This window comes from Sinocyclocheilus rhinocerous, unplaced genomic scaffold, assembly GCF_001515625.1.
Source record: "Sinocyclocheilus rhinocerous isolate Xijiao unplaced genomic scaffold, SAMN03320098_v1.1 scaffold254, whole genome shotgun sequence".
Lineage (NCBI taxonomy): Eukaryota > Metazoa > Chordata > Actinopteri > Cypriniformes > Cyprinidae > Sinocyclocheilus > Sinocyclocheilus rhinocerous.
In genome coordinates, this window is record NW_015628690.1 from 483,722 (window position 1) to 501,760 (window position 18,039).

At 36.8% G+C, this 18,039-nt stretch overlaps 1 protein-coding gene across 5 annotated transcripts in view; it reads right to left on the bottom strand.

The window, feature by feature from the left end:
* Positions 1-18,039, bottom strand: part of carmil3 (capping protein regulator and myosin 1 linker 3) — a 69,296-nt gene that overhangs the window by 36,785 nt on the left and 14,472 nt on the right. For all 5 annotated transcript variants that reach the window (XM_016549818.1, XM_016549819.1, XM_016549815.1 and 2 more), the window contains 13 exons: positions 15,899-15,949; positions 15,737-15,796; positions 15,516-15,637; positions 13,917-14,011; positions 11,983-12,053; positions 11,759-11,832; positions 8,823-8,898; positions 7,735-7,823; positions 7,402-7,496; positions 6,687-6,773; positions 3,618-3,727; positions 2,735-2,812; positions 2,402-2,478 (listed from right to left, as the gene is read on the bottom strand). In XM_016549818.1, the coding sequence (XP_016405304.1) occupies positions 2,402-2,478; positions 2,735-2,812; positions 3,618-3,727; positions 6,687-6,773; positions 7,402-7,496; positions 7,735-7,823; positions 8,823-8,898; positions 11,759-11,832; positions 11,983-12,053; positions 13,917-14,011; positions 15,516-15,637; positions 15,737-15,796; positions 15,899-15,949 (1,085 nt within the window). The remainder of the gene's footprint in view (positions 1-2,401; positions 2,479-2,734; positions 2,813-3,617; positions 3,728-6,686; positions 6,774-7,401; positions 7,497-7,734; positions 7,824-8,822; positions 8,899-11,758; positions 11,833-11,982; positions 12,054-13,916; positions 14,012-15,515; positions 15,638-15,736; positions 15,797-15,898; positions 15,950-18,039) is intronic.

Consider the following 18,039-nt stretch of genomic DNA (forward strand, 5'->3'; position numbering starts at 1 on the left):
CAATATACGGTGAAAATTCTTATTTGGGTCATATTCCAAGACTTAGGCTAGAATCTGTGATTGCGAAGCACAGTAAATATCCACACCGGTGCGGTGACTGACTGCCACACATACTCTTCAGAACATTAGATTCATCTGAGCTGGAGCCGCGCCCACTCACAACCCACGCAAGCTAGATAATTCCACACTCAGCTGCAATTCCAGGTTTTCAAACAGAGATGGCGACAAAGAGGCAAAACTTACAGACTGCAGCTTTAATTATTTTAAATAACGAAAATGTTTTAATGATTTTGGGTTTAGCTTACTATAATAATCCTGGTTCTGTACTTTTTTGTTTCCAATAACAAAAATATATCTAAACATTATTTAAAAAAAAAACTATATAGTTTCTTGCAGGGTATATACAGGAATCATGGAGTTAAATTTAATACCTTTTAAGACCTTTTTTAAGACTATTTCCATACATTTTAAGACCTCATCGCCACTCCAAGTTTTAACCGGTTACATCGGCGACACTTTAACTTACATTTATTATATATTGATTGTAAGATAGCACAACTAAACAGACTTACTTTACTTATCAATACAACATATTTCAGAAGGGGGGAACGAAGCACAAGAGAATTGAGTGACTAACCAATGCAACCCAAGAAACCAATAAAGACCAATAAACAAAACAACTGACAAAACTTATTGAGGAGGGAAAATAAAGCACTCCGAGCTAACGGGGCAAAGAGTTCATGCAGTATATTCAAAAGATGTATTTGTCACATCAACTCTTATAACTGTCTGCAAACCATAGCTGTTTTGTGGAACACTTCTCATGTCAAAATCTGACTGATCAGACAGTTTACCTGTGATTACGGAGTGCTTGATTTGATGCAGACTTGACAGAGTGTCAGTACTGCACCTGATCGTGTCTGAATGATCACGGAAGGTAAAATAATGATCACAACTATTACATCATTTTAGCTGTGCATGCCCAAGCCCATGCCAGTAAAAAAAAAAACAGCCCAAAGCAGCGCAATTACCATGTCCCAAATATAAAAATGTCATTCCCATCCCTAAAATACATAGCTTACCGTCACTGTTATGCACATTTATCATAAACACAGCTCAAATGCTTCCTACTAGTGTGGCCCAAAACATTTAGCACAGTTTTATTACAGGTAGAATGCAAAATGTTTCAGTACAAGCATTTCAACCAAATGTAATTTATGCAATATTTCAAACCTTTAACCCACTGGGGAAAATCAACCCATGGCAACAGTTTAAAAGGAGTCCAATTTCGTGGAAAAAACAACAACAACCCTGCATCCAACACGAGCTGCAGAAGTCAGATTTGACTGATCACGGGTCAAAAGTAAGGAGAGATAACTGACAAGATGTTGGAGGATTTGCTCCTCAACAGATCCCAAGCTCATTGACAAATATCTTTTATTGTAAGATGTGCTCCCTTTACACAGTGCGTGCCTGCCACGCCAGATCGCGAAATCGAAAGTGAAAGTGAACTGCGACTGCGACTGCGAGCGCTCATTCAAAAGGATTTAAATACCCCACATATTGATAGTGGTGCCCTAATGCGCGAAAATTATATACAATATTAGAATGTTTGCGGGAGCGGACACAAAAATCGCGGGAGCGGATGGGAGCATGCTGTAATGGTCAGAAATTCAGCGAGAGCGGGATCAACAAGCCCCACGCTATCACGCAGCGGCCCAGTCAGTCAGTGAGCGCCTTAACAGATGACGTAAAATCTTGCGGGATTTCATAAATAAACTACACAGAACCCCACTATTCGGACAAATATACATAATGAAAAGATGGTACAAAATTTAATACCTTGGAAAATGGCATTTAAGACTTTTTAATACTTTTTAAGGGCCTTAATTTTCTCTAAATTGATTTATCAACTTTTGATACTTTTAAGACCCCTCGGACACCCTGTCTTGAGAAGAAAAATATTAGCAAATTGTTTTTCTTGTTTTAAGCATAAACCTCAATAAAATTTCTTTATTTATTTATTTGCAAGAAAGTATTTGCATTTGCCATAAGAAAACTAAACTTAATAGAAAGACATATTCTCTGAAAATAAGTCTTAATATCTTCAGAAATAAACTTGCATCTCAAGTAAATATCTTGTTTTAATGATGTTTTGATATTTTTACTGAAAAACAAGACAAAATAATGATTTTTCTGTGTGAATACCGTGGGCATTTTATATACAGTAGTACTTTCCAGCAGGATTCTACTTTTTAACCTTAAGTGCTTCCTGAGGAACTGACTGAGATGAGTCAAACTGATGTGCGTGGTTGAAGCAGGCAAGTTTAGCTCACCTGTGAGGCTGACTCAAACGTGACAGATTATCATGCGAGAGCTGGTGGGTGGCAGTTTAGCTCACCTGTGAGAGAAGGAGTTTTTGGACAGGTTCAAGTAGGAGAGATCGGCACAGCAGCCCCGCAGCAGAGCTCCAAATAACTGAGAGGAAATGGAAAGAGGACACAGAAAACAGAGAGGAAAAAATAGAGAGAGAGGGAAGGAGAGTGACAGCAAAAGAATGACTAACATTAGTATAATTCTGCAATTTAGGACCATTAAATGTGACAGAAATATCAATATAAAATCAGAGACAAATTGTTGTCTCGCATCCTGGGTGCAATGACATAAATCATGGCGAGTAAAAAGCAGTTTGGCAATAACAAATTCAGAAGGATGAGACACACTGTCAACTCACAGAGTCTACGGTACAGTCAGTGCCTGACAGGTCCAAATGCACCAGGCAGTTCGGCTGTGCCAGGAACAGGTACAGATTCTACAATGAGGAAGAGTATTGAGGCTGTTAATAGCAGTGTGTATGTGTGTATTGTGTGCCTGTCTCTGTATGTGTGAGTTATTTTCAGCAGCTGTGTGCTGGTCCTCACAAAGACAGTAAAACCCCAAAAAACTTTGTGAGAAGCTGCCTAATGGTCCCAGTGATGAAGACAATGCTTTATAATCTGAATACATAATCTAGATCATCTAAATACATGTATTTTAATTTAAAAATATACATATTTTTGTCAATTTTTTTGTATAGCTTTATATATATATATATATATATATACATACATACAAAAAAATCTATAAATTATGCAAAATTGACACAAAAATATGTAAATATATAAATATCTGTATTTAATGCTGTAGTTCAACTCTAAGCACTAAAACACTACGTTTTCCACTTATATAAGTTATGGCGTTATATAATTACATATTGGCCCCAATGTATCAACTTTTTTATTAACTTGTTGTGTAAGTTTAACCAGTTTAAATTACGAGTAGCTTGTATCTAGAAATGTAAGCTTATTCATTGCTTCCCAAATACTGCGCTAACCACTACACCACAACTTTAACTATATATATATACAGTGGGTACGGAAAGTATTCAGACCCCCTTAAATTTTTCACTCTTTGTTATATTGCAGCCATTTGCTAAAATCATTTAAGTTAATTTTTTTTCCTCATTAATGTACACACAGCACCCCATTATATATATACATACAGTATATATATAGCAAATACAATTAATTTAATTACAGAATACTAGAAGTAAAAGTGAGATAAAAACAGGTTCTAACCGTTGCATCTTCTCCAGACAGAATCCCTGGGTTCTTACTCAGGTCCAGATGAAGAAGAGAGTTGGAGTAGTCATCACTGGAGCACAGGGCCTGAGAAAGAGACGTGACACCTGCGAAGAAAGACAAAGAAAGGCTGAATCACACAGGAAATCTAAAGTCCACTGGAGAAAATGCTTCTATTTTGCATGCTTTAAATATATATTTTTTCATTACAAATTAAATTACCTGCACAGCAATTTGAGTGAAATTGGGGAATAAATTGGGGAATGTCTTTGATATTTGCAGCATGTCGACCATTTGCTTTAATGACCTCATAGATTTCAAAACCAGATAATCATATTCTCTCGCAAGATTTGAGAACGATAAAACAAGCATCTTGAGCTTTATTGGAAGCAAAATATCTGAGTGTTTGTACAAAGGAGTTTGCATGATCAATGTCACAAATATACGTATTTGGTTAGTGTTGGCATTTCTTCAAATCCCTAACATTTCTTTGTATTTCCAGGATTCAATTATATTTCAAATCCCAAATTTTCAATGTGGCCTCAGACTTTTGGACTGCACTGTAAATGACCACTAAACCACAACAACACACACAATGCTCTGTAAGCAGAGTGCATTTTCATTTTGTTTCTGAATACATGAAGAAAATGCTGGTGATTGCCTTTTGTAGAGTGAGACAAAAAGACAGCTCAACTAACTCTGTTAGGTGGCAGCTTGCCAGTGAACTCAGCCAGTACGCTTTCTCACCAGGGAGTAAGAAAAACATCCCATTGCACTCTCTAAAAGGAGGAATTTACTCATCAAAATGTTAACCACCGCAACCTTTCATGATCCAGTAGTCTTCGGTTTTGCTTTTATGGTTGCTGTAGTTCATTTTTTGATGTGTAAATTCTGTTTTTACTGCTGATAGGATGCAGATTTTACTTCAAAGTTCACTCTAAATCCCAACCGGATGTGGCAGATGCCAAAATGAAACATCCCAGTTTGAAATGAGTTGTATTCTCTCATGGCACAAGTTCATCTAAGTTCTGTATTCAAAGTTAAAACTTCTGCAATGAAGTTGTCACAAATCAGATTACAAATAAAGATTAATGATGGGAGCTATTTCGAGTGGATGTTGATTCATGGCGCGTGTTAGAAGGCTATCCATCTATCCACTCGGTTTAAAACTGTATTGATTGAAAAAGAAAACCAGAGATGTAGCAGACCCTGGAAGCAGCCAAGGATGCTGGTAATTGAGTCTGGGCTCTGTAAGAGAAGACTGGCTCTTTGGTCATGACTCTGAAGCTCTAAAGTCAGATGCAACTAATCCATCGATGATCTTACTGATTTAACAGAGAACAAGAAGCTGATTCTAGATCAGTGGAGTGAGAATCGTTATTTTTACAGCCTGAAATGCTACACAGAGATTGTGTACCAGTGTAAGCTGGATAGATCTGCTATGGCCTGTGTGTGGGATAGACTGATTTCACTGTTTTGTTTTGTTTTGTTTTTGCATCAAGTTCATGGGTGTGTAATTAATGGAAAAAATTAAAAGAAAATGTTTATATTTTAGTTTCGTTTATATTTTAACAAGTTATTCTGAGCACACAAACAAGCCCTCTCAATAAAAATATAATACTATTAATAAATATAATAAGTATAAAAATACAAAACTATATATGTATACATATATAGTTTTATATTTGCATCATACATTAATATATTGTTTAATATTAATATTATTGTTTTCATATTTGATATAGGCCTAGCTGTTCTCGCGTCCAGTTTGGTTTTCTTTTATGTTTGCATGTCTTACTATCAGCCATGATTATTCTACTCTGCTAATTAAAAGGCTGTTTATATGCATATTACCAAAATTTTATTAGTCGCAGAGGAAAAAAAATTTCACATGAAGTGGCGAAATCACGCAGTCCGTGACGGACAAATCGTTAATGGCTGGTCTATGTGGTAATATAGTACATCGGGCAGGACATCCATATGCTCACCTAACATTCATCGACCTCAAATATGGCTTATCATCTGAAATATGTATGCAGTAGCAACTTTACATGGCAGCTCAATCTAATGTTAGCCTAGAAAAAAGCGCGTGTTTGTGCGGAGTGTGGAAGCTGAACAGTGGCGCGCTTGGGCTACTGCATGACAGATGGAGGCGCCGTTGCAATCATTTGCTCTTAAAATACTTTGTCATTTTTGGTCATACAGATAAGAGTAATGCATCTTTTGTATCTGTAAAGACTACGTTTATTCGTGTGTGTACTTGCTGTTTTTCCCTAACACATTCATAATTATTATATTTGCCCGTGCGCTGTGGCAAGCCTTTTTGCGTGCGCTTGAGCGCTTATTAGGCTATGTAGGCAATTAAAGGCTCATTATTATGATTTATATGGTTTATTAATAAAAGTGCAACTAATAGTTGACTAATGCTTAAAATGAACAATTACTAGTCCACCAGAAAAATCTTTAGTCGAGGGCAGCCCTAATGCATATTGACTAATTGTTTACGAGAAGCATACATATAAGAGGCTGACAATTAGCTCAATATATAGCCTACTTGTTTAATTAGTGACACTTAGCCTGCATTTTAAAATCTTTATTTGAATGTGGCAATTAACATTTTTATTTTAAAACTTTTATTTGAATATGGCAACATAATATTGCGCTCTACAATATTTCTATGAATAAATCTCTGACAGAGACTATCAGCCAATCACCGTGTGCATAGTTAGTAAGTATGCTGACATCATCCATAGCAACAAGGTCAACCCCGCCCTTACTCTTAGCTTAAGACTTCTGTCTATTCCTTAGTAAAAGTTTGTCTCAGCAGCTTTGTGAACAGGTTTTAAGAGAAAACTCTAAGCTAAAATTTTTTACTGATATTTAGGAGAACTCTTAGTGGTAAGATCAAATGTTTTGTGAATACGGGCCCTGATCTCACATGAACTTTACAGGCTTCTATTTAATGCTTGTTCAGACCTCTAGTGAATGGTAATTGTGGGATAGTTGTTATAGACTTAACCAGCAGAGGGCGCTAAACCTCTAGGGACACATAGCTTCTGCACACACCCTTTGAAGAGAGCGACGTCTTGGAGAGGTTCAGTAGACGCAAGCCTTTACTGAGCCGACACACCTGCTGGATAAGGTTAGACACCCCTGTAAGGAAATATACATTCACAAACATTAGATCAGTCACAGACCAATTTACACACTGCATATTATCACGCACCTTCAGGCAAACCCTGACATTGTTGTAGTTACGTTCACACATGCACACTTGTGATGTGAACAGCACTGACATGTGTCGGGCATGATAGCAGTCTGAAAATCTGACACTGATGCATATAGAGGACATATCCTATATATCCTGTTAGTGACACCACAAGCTACTGACAAGAAGTATCTAATTATACTGAAGCTAGGCTACATAAAAGGGGAAGTATCATTTATCAGAATACATATATTGTCATGCTATTAATATATAGTTAAGATGGTAGCGTTACTTTTACTGTACAGTACATTCAAAACTACACAAAAACACACACATTAGAAAAAGCAGAGCACACGCACATCTCAAAGAACCCATTTTTAAATCAGCAACAGATACAGCACAATAAGTCAGCAAAGCAGAGACAAGAAGAACAAAAAAACACCCACTCAGAGACAGAAATAGCAGATGCACATGCTGATACAGAGAGTGTAAAATCAGACAAAGGCAGGTAAATAGACAGACTGGAGGGGAGAGAGAGGTATAGCAGAAAAAGAGAGACTTTGATGCATGTACCTTGGTTGTCCAGTGTATTGTGGGCCAAGTTAATGGAGTGTATGACTGATGCTGGGTTTTCTGCCAGGGCAGTGGCCATTTTCTGTGGGAAATCTCTAAATGACAGAAAGAATGTGAGTAGAAACGGAACCGCAATACAAAGTACTGCACTCTGGGACAGAGATGAAATACGGAGGCAAGGATGTGGCAGGGGAATAAGACTGGGAACGGCATAAAGGGAAAAATGACAGTGACAGAACAAGAAACGAACTTTTAGATGAAAAGAAAGAGAGTAAAATGGTCAAAGTGATCAGATCAAACAGAAAGAGAGCAATAGAGAGATTTATAACTTACGCTTTAAGGCCCACATTTTCCAGCGTGAGCTCCTCCAGACTGCTGGATTTACTGACAGTGTGCAGAATCTGTTCTACGACCTCTGAACTCTGTGTGTGTGTGTGTGAGAAAGAAAGAGGGGGAAAAGAAAAAAGCGTTAGAATTAAATTCTTAGGAAGACCCACCATAATGACTGTAATCTCATGCATACGGACACAGATTTTAGGCAGGAAGATCTATTTATATAGGTTTATATAAGGTTTATAATAGGCTGAATTTATGTGTTCGAAAATACAGTAAAAACAGTACAATTTGAAAAAACTGTTTTATATTTTAATACATTTAAAATGTAATTTATTCCTGTGATGGCAAAATTGCATTTCAGCCACCATTACTCCAGTCTTCAGTGTCACACGATTCTTCAAAAATCATTCTAATATGCTGATGTGCTACAGTTATTGCTTATTATTTGTGCTCAATTATTAATAATGGTTATTAATAACTGTTTTTGCTGTTCAGTATTTTTGTGCAAACTGTCATACATTTTTTTTCAGTGTTCTTTGATGAATAGAAAGTTCAAAAGAACAACATTTATTTAAAATATTTTTTTTCTAAATGTCTTCACACTCACTTCTGATTAATTTAATGCATCATTGCTGAATAAAAGCATTAATTTATTCTTTTTTAAATCTTACTTACTCCAAACTTTTGAATGGTAGTGTATCACGGTTTTCACAAAATGCCGCAAAAACATTGATAATAATAAAAGATCATTCTTGAGCATGTGTAATAATATTTCAAATATTAAAGTTTTTACCGTATTATTCATCAAACAAATGCAGCCTTGGTGAGCAAAGGGGACTTCTTTTAAAAACATAAAAAACCCTAATTACTGGAAATGGTACTGAATGAATACCATATTCATATACCAAGGTATGATAACATTGTTACTTCAAAGAATATGATCGTATTACTATCAAATTAGTTTCCAAAACAGCATGTAGGTACAACCCTGATAATACCACAGCACTATTTTGTACACAAAACAAACAAAAACAGAAAAAAACAGGACTCTCTGGAAATTAAGAAGGTCATAAAAATATATTTACAATGCGCAAGTCTTTGCAATAAAGTTTGGTGAACCATGAGTTATACGCCATGGCCGCAACAATCACCGCAAGGTCCCTGTGACAAAAAGAGACACAGAAGAGAAAAATCTAAACAAACTGTCTCAGTGAAGTGCTGCAACAACCAGAGGCATTCTCACTTTCCTCATGCAAGCCCTCATAAGATTTCAAGCTCCCCTCAAGACTAAAATAGAGATGTTATTATTCAAGAAAAATGATAGATTCAGCAATAAATGCTCTCTGAGAGGAAAGCCAGGAGAGGAAGGGAAGGGGACAGTGTGGATCGATAGGAAAACTGATGCCAGGTCAGTGCATTACTCAGTGCAATGTGTCTATAATACAGCTTTTAAAGTTGGCCCTGAGCCTAAAACCTTTTTACCTATAGCCAGAGTGGACCTTACTGCACTGAGAAGGAGAACGTGGAAAAAGACGGCGGGGGAAAGAAATGCAAAAGGGTTTCTCCTGTTGAGTACGGCTGATGGCTGTGTTCTCATTTACAGCTTCGTCATTTCTCTGTTTGGACGCTGTAGTGAGGCTGAAGGCAGTGTGTACTCAGCTGTTCTCTCCTTCTAAATGAGAGTTTCTCTACCTCACCCGCTCATCTCTCTCCCTCTAGATGTTCTAATGGAACAAACGCTTAAAAATCAATGACATAACATCCTCAAGTCAGATGCAGCATTGAGATAAGTGTGCCTGTTGGTGAAATAGTGAGAAACAAAAGAACGGCAGTTGGATTGCTCTGCGGTATCAAGGCTTGTTTGCTGATTTACGGTCTAAAATGTTCTTATTTCGCAAATGCTTGATCTTCAACTCAAAAGGCAATACAAATAAACTCTTCCCTTCCTTCATCATGCCAGTGACCACACTTACATGAACATTATTTTCTGTTGAAAATCCAACTGAATATGGCATATGGAATATGGTTGCTGGACTAGTCTGAGCTGGTCATTAACTAATCCAAGATGGTCATTAGCTGGAAGCTGCAAGCTGGTAGAATATCTTGGAACAGCAACAAACCACTACCGGCTGTTCATGTCAGTTTAATGTGGTCACGCTGGTTTTCAGTACATTGTAGTTGGTGATCCAACTAATAACCTGCTTGCACCAGCTAATGACCTGCTACTATATTATATTATATTATATTATATTATATCATATTATATTATTATTTTCTTTAGTAAAAACAGTATTTTAATCACATCATTAATCCTCACCAGCATACAAAAGCGCTTTGAACTTCAAAATACACTCTAAATAATATGTAAATCAAGCCGAAGGAATTTATAAATCATTCATTATATAATTTATAATTGATAAATAATTTATTTTTCACAATATATATATATATATATATATATTTTTTTTTTTTTTCAAATAATGCAGCCTTGGTGAGACTTTAACCCCAAACTTTCGAACAGTACCAAGTAAGTATTGGTCTTTCTTTAGGATTTCATTTAGCTTCTGGTTAGCCTGATACATAGCATAGCGCCACTTGTGCAACTGCCATTGGGAAAATGGGAATGCTAACAGATTCACCACAACAATATATCCCTGCTTAGCTTACCAGCCTGACCAAGCTATTGTTTAGCTGGTTGGCTAGCTAGACTTCCGGCCTGACCAGCTGATACTTGCCCAAAACTTCTCTAAAACCAGCAAACCACACCAGACTCTGAGGCCAAGTAAGAACAGTAAACCATCTTTAGTGTTACCATCACTGTGCCATGGTACCACCACAGTACTATTAAGGGTATCTTCTATCAACAAAATGGAAAAAAAAGATACAGACAGTCAAAGAAAGAAAGACTCGTATTTATGCACCAAATAAGACTAGCACTACCAGCTCCAGAGGAATGTTAAGGGTGTATCCATGCTTTCTCGTGTTGAATACTTTCCGTACCCACTGTATATATATATTTTTCATGCAGACATGAAAAAAAAAAACAGCAGATTTTCTCAAAAAATGTAGATTAATAAAAGAAAAAAAAAAGTAATCTGCCTTACTCAGATTTCTAGAAATGGTTATATTGACTTAATCAACTTTTGTTCAAATGTTTGCATGAAGCATTTGAAATATGGCAAATTCCAACTATAAATTCCACATGCATGTAAATGTGGTCAATGATGGAACTCCAAAGCCTTTGCTAAATTACACCAATCATCTGAAAGAGACTAAATAAAACCACTCAAAACTGTATATCTGAAATGACAAGCACTGTCTTGTCAGGCAAAAGCTCTTTTTAAAATTCAAAAATGATCTTTAAGTGGCCGCACTCCCATTAGAGTTTCATCATGTGACTGCCGAAAAAAAATCCCTTTTCTGCAGATAAGCGGAACTGCCCTTGAGCAAAGTGCTCAATGAACCATTTCTCAGAGTCAGAGTATAAATTTTAAGTGCATTTTCTTTTTTATGTGTTAAAGGCGGTAGGGTCGTGCAGCTGGGCATGCAGAGTTGACGTCAATTTTCACAGGTCATATATATACATGTAATCCTGTTTCAACAGGAAGATAGTCAAGAACCAGCCTTCAGACTTCAAACACAGACCAACATCAGCAGAAAATACAGAATCTGATCTGGAATCAGTTAAGGAACCTGACACCCATTGGACGGATGTAAAAAGACACAGCATGACTCAAACCGAGCAGGGACGCCACAGGAAAGAGGCAAAATATATGATTACTGTGGCAATTCAGCACACATTCAAAGCAGTGGCTGACGTCAGATTGCCTGTGTCAGTCAGTTATCATTGAAATCCCTGTCAATACGAAGCAATTAATGAAGCAAAGAGTTATCATTAGATTAATCCTTCCAAAATGAAGAAGCTTAAATCCACCGAGATAGCAATGGAAGTGATGGCTAGCAATTAGAGGTTGCAGATACAGAACATGAATATTAAGATGAGATGTAAACTTGTGGCTACCCGCTTTCCAGGTGACTGAAGTCCAACAGGTTAAACTCCCTGTTATCCTGCGAATGATAGATGGTATCCACATCCTGAAAGAGCAAAAGAGATAGAGGAAGACAGAGAGAGACTCAAAAAGAGGAAGAAAACATATTTAGAGTGCAATAAAAATCAGTGACACATACAGAAAATGGCCTCTTCTCTTGCAGAGGATATTTTTGTGGTCAATAGGAAGCTCTTACCCACTGCACTTCCTCTTTACAGGTAATGCCATTGTAATCGCACAGAGCTGCATATGTCTCAGAAAAGCCCCCTGAAATGGGAGAAAGAGAAATCATGTGCCTAACAACGAAAAACTGCCCTAACTACACTCATGCACATAAAGGTTTTTCAATGATTGTTAGAGCACTTAAAGCCAAGAACTCTCTTCTTATAAAGATCTATTTTTCTCCTCTGTATAGTGTTCTTGAGTTGGCTATACCATTTTTTTCATATTCTTAATGTCACATTATAGAGTCTTCATTGATTTCTGGATTCTTGAAAACATCAGTAAATACAGGTGCATCTCAATAAATTAGAATGTCGTGGAAAAGTTCATTTATTTCAGTAATTCAACTCAAATTGTGAAACTCGTGTATTAAATAAATTCAGTGCACTTATTTCTAAATATTAAAGAATACAAAGTTTCTGTTGGATCTTAAAGGAATAGTCTCCCAAAAATTGCTTACAATTTAGTCACCCTCGGGCCATCAAGGATGTGAATGAGTTTGTTTCTTCATCTCAACCAATTTGGAGAAATTTAGCATATCACTTGCTCACCAATGTATGCTTTGCAGTGACTGGGTGCCGCCAGAATTAGAGTCCAAACAGCTGATAAAAACATCACAAAAATCCAGAAGTAATCAACACAACTCCAGTCCATCAATGAATGTATTATGAAGTGAAAAGCTGCGTGTTTGTAATAAACAAATCCATTAGTCAGGCGTTTTAACTTCTGGCCAAAATACCAGTCATTAATCTATACTTCCTGCAGTGAAAAAGTCCATCCCCTGCTGTCTTCTCAAATCAAAATCTGTTTTGGAGTGTTTGTGTGGATTTGTTTATTAAAGTTAATTGATGAACCGGAGCAGTGTCAATTATGTGGGTTTTTGTGATGTTTTTATCAGCTGTTTGAACTCTAATTCTGACGGCACCCATTCACTGCAGAGGATCCACTGGTGAGCAAGTGATGCAATGCTACATTTCTCTAAATCTGCTCCAATGAAGAAACAAACTCATCTACATCTTGGATGGGCTTAAGGTGAGTAAACTGTCAGCAAATTATCATTTTTGGGTGAACTATTCCTTTAAAACTCGTTTCAGTAAAATGTTGTTCTCAACTCTAATCCTGAGGACCCACTGCTTTGCACATTTTGCATATCTTCTTTATTTAACACACCTGATTCACATCATCAGCTAGTTAGGAGAGAGACAGATGTTTTCGATTAGATAGTTTTTTGATTGGATAACACAGGTGGACCACAGTCAGATTCTTTCCACCATTTACACAGACAATATGACATCTATTTTAATAATATCTGCCAGGAAGTAGGGATGTTTACAGTATGTGCTGTCTTCCAAAAACAAAAAGAGATTTAAAGTGTTCTCCTATTGCATCAAGACTGTGAAACAAGGTTTTGTTTCTCGTCTTCAAGCATACAGTATAAAACAAGTCAAACACAAGGACAACTGTGCACTAGCACACTGCATCTCTCCCTGTCACCATATGAAGGGCATTGAATAATTTGCATAGTGTTTCTTATACTCACTCATTTAATCACTGGTTGCTATTATGATTTTATTTTACTTTTATCATTCTTACTTGATCTTTTGTATTATTCTTTTTGTTGTTTTCTTAATTTATGTATTTGGCACAGTGTACTTATTCTGTCCTCCACTGTCTACAGCTGCAGCTGGCAAAACTAATATTGTTATATAATTTGTCATGAATAGCAAAGCGCACCAAAACCGAGTTGATGGCATAAATGAAGTGCATGCATTCAAAATATTCTATAAGATGACGGCAGTGGTGTGAGGGGAAGAAAAGAGATTAGAGAGATTAATATCTGGTGTATAATAAAAAATATTTATGAGACTGTGTGGATGCATGAACTATATGTACTTATATTTCTCTCACCACATGCCCTTTGCGTCTCCACCGAACTCTCAGAGCTGGGAGAAAATTTCCGATTTCCGTCAGTAACATCTCCATCTGCGTGAAAGATGGAGGGGCTGAAAAAAAAGAGGGAGGGGGAGAGGGGGATTCACAATGCATCAGAATCTCAGTTATTCTGACCCAGCATGTGAACACCTGGCCAAAGAGCTGAAACAGGAAAGAAAGCGAGAGAGTTGAACACAGAGACAGAAAAAGAGCGCTATTATGCATTGCACTAATCTCCTCCTGTCTAAATATGAGAAAATCTCTCAATTAACTGCTCAGCAGTACCTCACACCCCTGCTGCTCTAGCAGATACCGAATCCTATAGGCAGCATTATGGATTCTCCAAAAAACTACATTAGCACTACAAAATACAGTGCAAAGGCCACAGAAATCAGATTTGCGTCTATGTTCGGATGGTGTGAGCAAATATAGACTGCAACAGGACTGGTCTCTGCTTCAGACATCATATTTGCTGACCGTCAGAGGCATATTACACATCTCAATCTGGCGAGCTTTAATCTGATTGGCTGTTTTTATACAGTTTCTGAAAATGAGGGCACATAGGTTTCTTCTTTTAGTCTACCTGTGAACAAAGATTTGTTTTAATGGAAAAAAATGAAATAATAATGGAATTTTTCAGGTTAATGGAAAAAAATTCAGCATTAGTTAGTTAGATATCCATAAGAAAAACAATCTATTTAACTTTGCAGTGTAATATAGCAAATATAGCAATAATATAGCAAATTTTAGCAGCACATTTCTTTCAGCTTGTGAACACAAAAGAAGATATTTTTAAGAATGTTAGAAACTAAATAGTTGACGGTAGCCATTGACTTCCATAGTATGGAAAAAAATACTATGCAAGTCAATGGCTACCATCAACTGTTTGGTTATCCACATTCTTAAAATATGTTGTTGTGTGCAGGAGAAGAAAGAAACTCATACAGGTTTGGGACAAGTGGGGGGTGAATAAATGATAACAGAATTTAAATTTTTGGGTGAACTATTCCTGTACACAGTGTACAGTAATATCTATTATTTACCAAAGATTTTATCATATCATGTACTGATAAACGGGAGTATTGGAATTTTATGCATATTACATGAGGTTTCTTTACAAAAGTAAAGATTTTGTTATTGTTAAAAAGTTTTTAAAAATTGTATTGCATACATTAGACCTCGTGAGCTTGTATCCTTGTTTGTCTTATGTCTGTAATATAATATAATAAATATATATAACTGTAATATGTATATAAGTATAACCGTAATATAATATAATAATATAAATACGTATTTTGGATTTAAGAAGTCTATACTAAAAAAACTTCCACACAATTACTTCAGTAATTCTTTCAACAGCAGTCTATTGTGGTATAATCTATTTTAAACAAACCTGCCCCTAAATGCAATGCAAAAAATAAGCTTTTTTGCTTTTTGTGTCAGTCAGACAGTTTAATCTTGTTTGAGTGGACGGTTCTTCGCCAGAATAAGCTGCAATGTGGACCATTATGCTGTTCAGTCAAAGTCTGGCTATGCAGGACCACGGTAAACTTGTGGGGTTCTTGGGACACTTACGTGTAGATGGAGTTGTTGAAGATCCGAGAGAGAGCAAAGTTGATGTGGCTAATCAGCTGATCCAGGTGGTCATTAGACTGCAGCCTCAGGGAATATGGGGACTTGTCTGTTTCTATGACAACCTGTGAAGGAAAGAACACGCTTTAGTGAAGCAAAACGATGGAGAGGAAAATCTGGCCACAAAAGCTAAAACACTGGAGCCCTGTAAACGCTTTTCCTACTTGATTATCCGGGTGGGTGTTCATTGCCCGAATCTCCAGGAAGTTGAACGTTTGTTCCACCTGGGGTGAAAATGAGCATCTTGCTACATAAGTCATGCTAAACCAGATTACTGCAGTGCTTTGAGACGGAGCAGACAGGTGGTGCGTAATTGCCTACCGTACCTTGGTTGGTATCTTGGAGGCCATGAGGTACAGCCGCCATGTTGCCAAAACCTGAGAGACAAAAGAGAGGATGAAAGCTCAATAAATAAAGTACAAGATAAAGTAAAAAGTGCAAGACAGTGTTCTAAGAAATGATGGTTTAGGTTTCTCTGGAGAACAGCCTGTTCAACGGAATCTAATGGATAGCAGACATTATATACTGTAAGTCATAAAGCAGTTCCTGAGGAACTTTAACGTTACAGCATTTTGTCTTCTGAACTCTTTACTCATAAAGATAATACTACATACAACTGGGCTCTTGTTTGCTGAAATGTGAATTACGCAGCGGCAGCACAAATGTATTTGTATCCTATAAAGCCCACTGTATCATATTTGAAATGCAAATTTTTAAGGTCTCAAAGATATACCATGATGAAAACATGCCGTCTGCTGTCTGATTGATAGTTAATAATTTTTTAACAAGTAAAAGGCCACTTTTAGGTCATGGTACACATTTTTGTTATTCAATTTTTACTGATTTTTATAAAGTAAACATAAGAATAACTTTTATATTATTAGTAATATTTTAAGATGAACACTTACTGGACTAAAACAACTAGAAAAATCATGTTAAAATGTGAGTATACGTTTTTACAACAGATACATCAGACTTTTGTAGGACATTTCTTTGTATCTCTCAATCATCTCTGCGTTGCATTGCATTATATGTTTTGCACCCAGCAATAAAAACTAAAGAGCTTTGATAATAAAACTAATTTAATTATCAATTTAAATGTAATTTATACGGATCTCATACTCACAAACTCGTCAGTCTTGGTCATTAGAAGGGGGCGATTGACTAATATTCTAGAAGGCCTGTACCTACTTTGCTCATTCTAGAATATATAATTTAGTCCCCATAGATCTGAACACAATCAATTAAGGTAAGACTATATCTAACCAGAGGTCATTACCATTACCATAGAACCAAGCTGACCAACTTAACTTGCTCTAATGATAACTTTATATAATCATGCCATGGTTTCCCATGTACACCTAGTTAGAATCATTTTACAATAATCAGAGGGTGAGGCTGAACCCTATTTAAATTGGTCAACAACAACACAGTTGCTCTAAAAGGAAACCCCATTATTAGCCTCTACACTCTAAGTATACAGTACATGACTAATGCAATGTGTTAGCTGGAGCTCTAAAACAACAGTCGGTGTGCCCCTCTGCTCCACCTAAGCTGCATTTTAGTCCGTTACTAACATGAGCGTAGATTTGTGGTGTTATAAACTAAACGTAACATACTATAGTCATTCATCTCAAAGTCAGAATTACACTTACACACAATTACATAGTCAATTCAAATCAATACAAGACATCTAATTCTCAAAGATAAATCTAAGAGTAAAAGATGCATTCCTGACTTCCGAAAAATACATAGTATGGAGTGTATAGACTAGGCTTGCCGCGATAGACGGTGTTGACGGTGATACCGGTATTACGTCACTTGCCCACCGTGGCACCGACCCCCACCGTCGTTTTGATTTTTTGTGGTAGCCTAATAAAAATCATTTAGTTCAGTAAAAGAACAGACACTACAATTAAAAACTGAACGCGGCTGCTCAATGCAGCGTGACAAACGACAGTCGCATCACAGATCAGATTTCATTTATCCAGTGAGGAGAGTGAGTCGAGCTGACTGACAAGAAGAGTGAGGTGAGACAGAAAAGATGATGGCGGATGATTTAGTTTCGAAACGAAATGCAAAAGCGCCTGTTTGGCAATATTTTGGATTTTGAAAAGCCTGTTGACTTTTGCCGTTTATCTACTGGTTTGGCTAATCTACAGATTATGGGACATTTCGCATTCAAGCCTTTGCACATTTCCACTGGATGTTGTTTCATTGCTTATTTTTATTCTTTTTGTCAGCCCTGGGTGAGGTTGTTTGTTGGTGCTTTATAAATTGTTGCTTGTAACTATGGAGTGAAAATGGTTTAATACACATTTGGAAAAGGAATTTAGACTGTTTTGGGCCTTTTTGCGTTTACTGCAGAACTTACACCCAATAACCAATTAGACCCTTTGCAAAGATACTGGTCCCCCCTTTTTTTCTGGTATAGCAATCCCAGTTTTGAATAGCTGGGACAGTTATA